Source organism: Alligator sinensis, unplaced genomic scaffold (genome assembly GCF_000455745.1).
Source record: "Alligator sinensis unplaced genomic scaffold, ASM45574v1 scaffold390_1, whole genome shotgun sequence".
In the NCBI taxonomy this organism is placed as follows: domain Eukaryota; kingdom Metazoa; phylum Chordata; order Crocodylia; family Alligatoridae; genus Alligator; species Alligator sinensis.
In genome coordinates this window covers 345,311-352,240 of record NW_005842890.1, presented here as the reverse complement: position 1 = coordinate 352,240, position 6,930 = coordinate 345,311, and the positions used below count along the sequence as shown (strand labels likewise).

The 6,930-nt window shown below is 53.0% G+C and overlaps 1 protein-coding gene across 6 annotated transcripts in view; it reads right to left on the bottom strand.

Moving 5' to 3' along the window:
• Window positions 1-6,930, bottom strand: part of PTK7 (protein tyrosine kinase 7 (inactive)) — a 187,375-nt gene that overhangs the window by 14,052 nt on the left and 166,393 nt on the right. For all 6 annotated transcript variants that reach the window (XM_025192094.1, XM_025192096.1, XM_025192095.1 and 3 more), the window contains 7 exons: window positions 5,985-6,120; window positions 5,591-5,710; window positions 5,186-5,335; window positions 4,406-4,556; window positions 3,588-3,715; window positions 2,680-2,883; window positions 1,092-1,247 (listed from right to left, as the gene is read on the bottom strand). In XM_025192094.1, coding sequence (XP_025047879.1) covers window positions 1,092-1,247; window positions 2,680-2,883; window positions 3,588-3,715; window positions 4,406-4,556; window positions 5,186-5,335; window positions 5,591-5,710; window positions 5,985-6,120 — 1,045 coding nt within the window. The remainder of the gene's footprint in view (window positions 1-1,091; window positions 1,248-2,679; window positions 2,884-3,587; window positions 3,716-4,405; window positions 4,557-5,185; window positions 5,336-5,590; window positions 5,711-5,984; window positions 6,121-6,930) is intronic.

Sequence of the window (6,930 nt, the reverse complement as noted above, 5' to 3'; positions counted from 1 at the left end):
CCACAAGGGCCCTCCAGCCTTACTGGTGCCCCTCATTCCCCCCCACAACCCCCCCACCCCTGCTGGTGCCCCCTGCCCCTTACCCACAGCCCCTGTCCCCCGCCAGGCCTGCTGGAAGGGGCCCCCAGCTGCCAGGGCTATGGGGTCAGGGACCCAGGTCCACAGACCCTTGACCCCCAACAGAAGGCAGCGGCTGCTGCAAAAGAAGGAGCATGGAGCCAGCTCTGCCCCCCGCTGCCTGCCTACTGCAGGCTGGGGCACAGTGGAGCTGTGCAAGAAAGCTGCTTGCCTCTGCAAGCTCTGCACTGCCATGGTGACACTTCCCCTGCATGCAGGGGTGGCAGTGAGGGGCACAACCCTATACCACTGCCTGCGCACACAAGGGAAGTGTTGCCAGGGCAGCGCAGAGCTCGCAGAGGCATGCAGCTTTCCTGCGTGGCCCCGCTGTGCCGGGTTGCACACGGTGCGCTGCAGAGGCCCCAGGGGAGGGCAGTACAAGTTCACAGTGGCCATGCACCCCACCCCTGTCCTGCACACAGATCTGCGGGGCGCGGGTCCCCACTGCCCCCTGGGAATGCACACTGTGACAGGGAGCCAGCCCCACTCCAGCCCCCAAACAAGCCAACCGCAGCCTCATTCTGCTCCCTGCAGGGGCTCTGAAGCTGCATACTGAGGCCCCAGGCCCCAAGCCCCACACACTGCCCAGCAGGGCAGCAGCCTCAGCCCCACCCCCAGCCCTGCCCAACTGCCTCCCTATGGGGGCCTCAATCCCAACCCCCTTCCTCCACTCCCCATACTTACCTGCAAGAGCTGCTGTCCAGGCTACCTGACATGGCACCCCGTCTCACTGCCCTCCTCCTGATCCCTCCCAGCCCGCTGCAGGCTGGAACTGTGCCAGCCTGCAGGAAGCTCCCTGTAGAACTACAAAATCCATGGGTTTCTCTGCTAAAATGGGGGAAATCCACAGTCACTCTGTTTTTCATTGGGAAACAGAAAACACGGATCCCTACTGATCAGCCACAATACCAGACTAGGAGAAACAAAGCAAAGGACACTGGCACAAGGACAAGCAAAACTGCTCCCCAACGTACCCAGCATAGTGATTGTTTGCAGGTTGGAGCGCGGGAAGTGCATCTTATCTGTGGCACTGTGTCTCTTGCTAGCTGTGGCACCACTGCTCAGATTGGTCAATGCCACTTCTTCCTGGATCTCAGCTGCGGTTTGCCCGTTTTGCATCAAAGTGCCACCTGCAAGGAAAAACAGGCAGAATCAGTTCCTGTTGCCAGTGGCTAAGGAACCCATTTCCTCTGCTTTTCTCCTTCACCTGAGCATTCCCCATGGCTCTCCCATAGCCACCCGAGGGGAAGGGAGAACCAAAATCCAAGCACGAATTTAACAGCATGAGTTAACAAACCCTGTGATAGCAGGGCATGGTAGAGCTGGGCCTCTCACACTGAGTTCGGGAAGAAACACCCCAGCTAACAAGTAAGTGTACTCCAACTTGCCTCTATGCAATCAACTCATCCCAAAAGGCTCATGACTGGCTGCAGACCCAGAAATGTTAATGGCTTCTTTCACCTTGGAAGGCCTTGAATAGCTTGCTCCCTATGCTACCCAACTTTTACCAGAAAAGCCTCAGAGAAGGAATTAGTGCCTACAACCCTGGGGTTTTCAGCATTCTTCCTGAAGGAGCCCAGCACTCAGACACACACAGAGATGGAAGAGGGAAGTTTGGCAGATAGCTTAGTTTTCACAGAAATCCATTATAGGAGAAAGCAGTGAGGATGACCTACACCTCGCTGTGTTCATCCGAGGGTGCTGCATTCACACACAAGGCTCCTTGCATGCAAATGGAATTCAGTGGCTCCTGTAACTGCTGCAGCCCCCCATTGCTGGCCCAGCATTTCAGCCTCACTTTGTGGTCATTTCACAATCTAAAGTGCTGGCTGAGCTCCTTGGCTCCTCTGCCCCCTATCCTGCAAGTGTCCTGCAAGGGTCAGCCTAGGCCTGAAGCAATGGCGCTAAGACAGGTCTTTACATGCTTGTCTGTCTGTGCCTGGAGGAATGGCCAGTTTTTCCTTGTGCCCACAGGGAGGTTTTGCTTTAACACTCCTGAAAGTTATAGTATGTGAAACCTAATGACACCAGAGAAGACCCTGCTTCCTCCCCTGTACAGCCACTCCCACGGATATCTCATGGTTTACTACTTACCCAAGCCTCAGCTGAGAGTACAGACTCTTATGCAAGCCTCAGCTGTGAGTATATGCAGAAGCCTCTGCTGAGATATGTGCTTACTACAGCTGTGCTTACTGCCAAGGAACACCTACAGCCTGGCCTCAAAACCTAGTCACTCTAATAGGACAACTTGTCCAGCTCCTGACATGAATGCACCAGGCAATAGTCCCCAGCTGAGGCTCAGAGACCACCTGTTATTCATGAGACTTTCTGAATTTGTTTATGGCCACAGGAAAATAAAAGGTTAAAATTGAAGCCACTGCTGCTGTAGTTCAGGAGCAAAATACGACACTGCCCACAGCACACTACTTGCTAATTATTGTTGCTAATAGCTAGCAAAGGCTGGTAACTACTAAGCAACGGATATGGCTGGGAGGCTGTATCAGGAGGCCGAAACTGGCCAAGATAGCTCCCTAACTAGGACACTTAAGGCCCAGGTCCCACCATTCAGACACTCCATCTCTGGCTCCTCGCCCTCTGGGTGCTTCTTCAGCCTTTTTGCCTTCCTCCGTTTCTTGCAGTAGAACATGAGGCCCAGAACAATTATTATATAAGCAACAGCAGCCCCAACCGACAGTCCAATGGTCTGGATCATCTTGTAGGGTGTGTGGCTGCTGAGATTTTCATTCCCTTCTGTAGCTGGTTTGTCTGCAAATTAGAAAGGGACACAGGGTAAGATGATTGTACACAGCTCAGTTTAGCACATGGCCTGGGAGCAGGACATGCACAGGAGTGCCTGCTTGGGGCTGACTGTACACAGGTAATGACTTAACACAGGAGAAGCTCCCAGTAAGGGGAGGGTTACAGCTTCAAACGTGTGTAGCCACAACACCCCAGACTGTGATCACATCAGATTTTAACCTAAGCAGGGCCAGGCTGGGTTTGCCCACATAAATTAAACAAGGTGCTGACATGCATCAGTTCTGAAACCAACTTTTCCACCTGCTGCTTGGGTGTGCTATGCTGCTGGAGGCTTCATCTCTCAAGTGATCTGCAAAATGGGGCCCCTGATTCCCAATGGTTACTACCCCCAGTGCAGGTCTTCCAGCAATTCACTCCACTGCCTGGTTAGATATGTCCTGCCTCTGGTAGCTTTCACTACTGCTGTGGGCAAGGATGGTGACCCTGCTGGCATAGTATGAAAGGATCTAAGGAAAAGGAGACCCACAATGTTGCCTGTGTGGAGGGGGCTGTCTGCTTGCCTCTGGCTTGGACATGCCTGCCTGCTAGATCCAGCTGTCCTTTGTTCTGCCACATGGACTTCCATTGAGCTCCCAGCCCCACTGGAATGTGAGATGCTCTGCTTTGGCTCTGTGACAGATGGTCCTTTGGGGAGGTAAATGCTCTCTTACCTACAACATACAGGAAGGCTTCACGGTGTTTGATATTGCAGCTATTGCCTGCAATGCAAGTGTATCTTCCTGAGTCCTTGGTGGTGACATCGTAGATCACCAAAGAGCCATTGGGCATGATTTGGATCCTACAAAAGACACAGAACCTATTTTTAAGCAAAGGAGGGCAAAGCCAGGCCTGAGAGTTTCATGCTTAAACAACCAGACTGTAAGCTTCATACCACAGGGTACAGATTCTAGTCATTTGCCCCTCTTTGTGTGTCCGCTTGGGCTCATTTAGAAGAAATTACATTGAATTTTAACACCAGAGGTTGCCTGCCAAGGGTCTGATCATGCTAACTTCTTTCCCACAAATCCATACAGTGCCAAGAGTGATGGCCTTCAACAGAGCTATACATAGTGCAAAAAGGACAGTGATGCTGAGAAGCCTGAGTGTTTAGACTCAGTGGCTTGAACCCAGCAAATCTAATTCCTGTGATTTTAGCCAGAATCTTACCACATTCACGCTTTTTCCTCGATTCCTTGAAGCACTACGACCAGCTAAGAATGAGATGCCAGCCCCTCCAGCCATGCAGACCCCAATGAGACAATCCCAAAAGGCAAGCAAAACCCCAAGCAAATCAAGTCAAAACTTCTAATTTACAGGAGTCCTAACCCAGAGGTTCTGAATGCTTATGACTGGAGATGCTAAGCATCAAGATGGCCCATGTAAACCCCAGCCTGCAAGAGCCCACTAATGTTGTGTAGGTAAATACAGAGGAAGCAATCCTCACATAGCCTGTGAATACAAAGCAGGAGAGAGGGCAGGGGCTTCTTACCTGGGTGAGAGCTTGCTGGGATCTAGAATCTTGTCCTTCCCCTTCCATTGGATATGTGGCACTGGGTCACCCTCTGCCTGGCACTGGAACATGGCCGTGTGCCCCTGATACACTGTTGTAGGCTCTGGCTCCAGTTTAAAGGTGATGTAAACTAAACACAAAGAGGTTTCAGCTGCTCAGTGTCAGTGCATGCACTTTTGCAATGCACCTGGCCAACATGCCAGTCCTGTGGAGGCCCTCTGAGCAGGGACTCTCCTGTGTGTGTGACACAGGCCTAGCAGGAGGTGCTCAGGGTATGCTGCTTTTTTGCAATGTTTAAAGGAATGCTTCTGCTGGAGCCAAGGGAGCCTAAGCCTCAGAATACATCAGAACAAAAGTGTCAGGATCACTTGGTGTCCAGACAGCTTACTGCTCACAGACACCATGGAGAACAAGAAATAATTCCCCATGCCGATGCCATGCCATGCCATGCCATGCACTGAAACAAGAACCATTAGTTTTAAGCAGGCCCACCTGAACCACTAATGTGAAAGGGGACTGCTTAAGGAGCTCTCGGTTTCTGCATGACTCAAGTTCTGATGCAGTGTGGAGGTGCCTGCAGATAGGCTGAGTTCACCACTGGTAGACTCCAACATGCATGGATGCTGGGAATCCTGTTTATCAACAGGGATTTCTAATTGATGTTGCCACCTGGGCAGTCCCCTAAAATTCTCCTCAATGCAGGACAATGGCACAGGTGATAACAAAAATACATGAGGGGACCGAGGCAGGGGAACTTACCTGCCACCATGAGCTGCACCACGGCCCGGATTTCACCTTGGGGGCCGTTAGAGGCGATGCACGTGTAGTTGCCAGCATCACTCCTGCGCACCTTGTGAAAGTGCAGGGTCCCACCATTGTAGCTGATGTGAGTCGGTAGGCTGCTCCCATCTGGAGGGTGGGAGAGTAGTTACTCTGCAGTTACGCCGACTCAGACAGGAGGCTCTGGGGCCATTAGTTTCATTTCCACAGTATGGGTAGTGCATTTTTCCTCAGGCATGGAGGTGTCTCAGCTCCCCTTATCAATGAGGCTCACAAAACAGGACACACGTGGCCCAAGGGGTATGCTAGCTATACAACCTGCCCCCTCCCAAAGCCAAATGCACTGGGCCAGAATGATCCCCAGTATCCAAGTTCCTTACTTACCTGACTTCAACCACTGGATGGAGGGCTTTACTCGGCCAGTGGCTAAGCAGGTGACAGTGACCTCCTTGTCAAACTCCATACACTGCAGGGGCTGAGGGGGAGGAGTGAACTTCAACTTTTCTGAAATAAATATAAATAGATGCTAGTCAGGGCCCCTAACATAAAGTGCTACTGAACAAACACACAGAGTTCAAGAGCCCACACCAAAAGTTCTATTAGGCAGTGGGGAAGTAAGGAGCTCCAAGGGAAGAGAGATTCCAAGGGAAAAATGTACCTTGGGATCAGGAGGACTCCTGGTCTCCTGGCCCAGCTGGGGCAACATCTGCCTGACTAATGAAGAGGGTTCACCCCAAAGGTTGTGAACCTACTAGCAGAACATATCCACCCAGCATACCCAGCACGTGCACCCGGGCAGATCCCTCAATGCTCCCTGCTGGAGTGCTGCTCACACACTTGAACACAGTCCCATCATACACCTCCACGTTGTTGATGCGCAGCGTCCCATTGTCAGAGATATCAAAGCGGGAATCCTGCCAGGGAAAAAACCAGCAGCAATGTAAGTCCTGCACCTCTCCCAAACTTCCCCTCTCCATGGAAACCCATCCTGCCCAGTGCCACAGACACTATTCCAGTAGAATGCCATCCTTCTGGGCCTTGGCCCCTGTTCTGGGGACGGGACTGTGGCCTGACCTTTAATTTAAACTGCTTCATTTGGAGCCTGGAAGTGCCCAGGAAGCCAGCTTATTACTGGCCCGTGGTGCCCTGACTCTAGTGCAGAGCCAAACAAAATACAGCCCACAAGCTGCACCCAGCCTTCCAGGCCATTCTGTCCGACCCACAGGGCCCCTAAAAATTTAGAAAATTAATTGTTATCTGACCCTGGCTGTCTGTTAAAGATGACAAGGCACCAGTGGCAGCAAGACCCAGGAAGAGCCGGAGGTAGGACCTAGGGGCAGCAGGACACAGTAGCAGCAAGGCCCGCCCAGCCCCACCCCACCCACCCCCGGCCCCCAACTGGAAGCCTCTGCCTAGCACAGGCTTCTGGCCTGGCGATCCTGGGGCTGTTCCCCACCTCCCTCCAACCGAGGGTGCAACTCAGTTAAGAACATGGGGCGGGGGGAGGACCGCCAGTGATCACCCCCATCCTTAGGGCCTGGCCAGGCTGGCTCCTGCTGAGTCCCACAGTCTGGCAATACAGCCAGGAGCCATGTGGTGCAGGAGCGGCCGGAAGGCAGGTGCAGGGTGGGGAGAAGTGGTGGTGGTGGGCAGGAATTCATGGAAATGGCGATGGCAGCGGCAGCAGGGTTGGGGGGGGGGGGGGGGGGGGGGGGGGGGGGGGG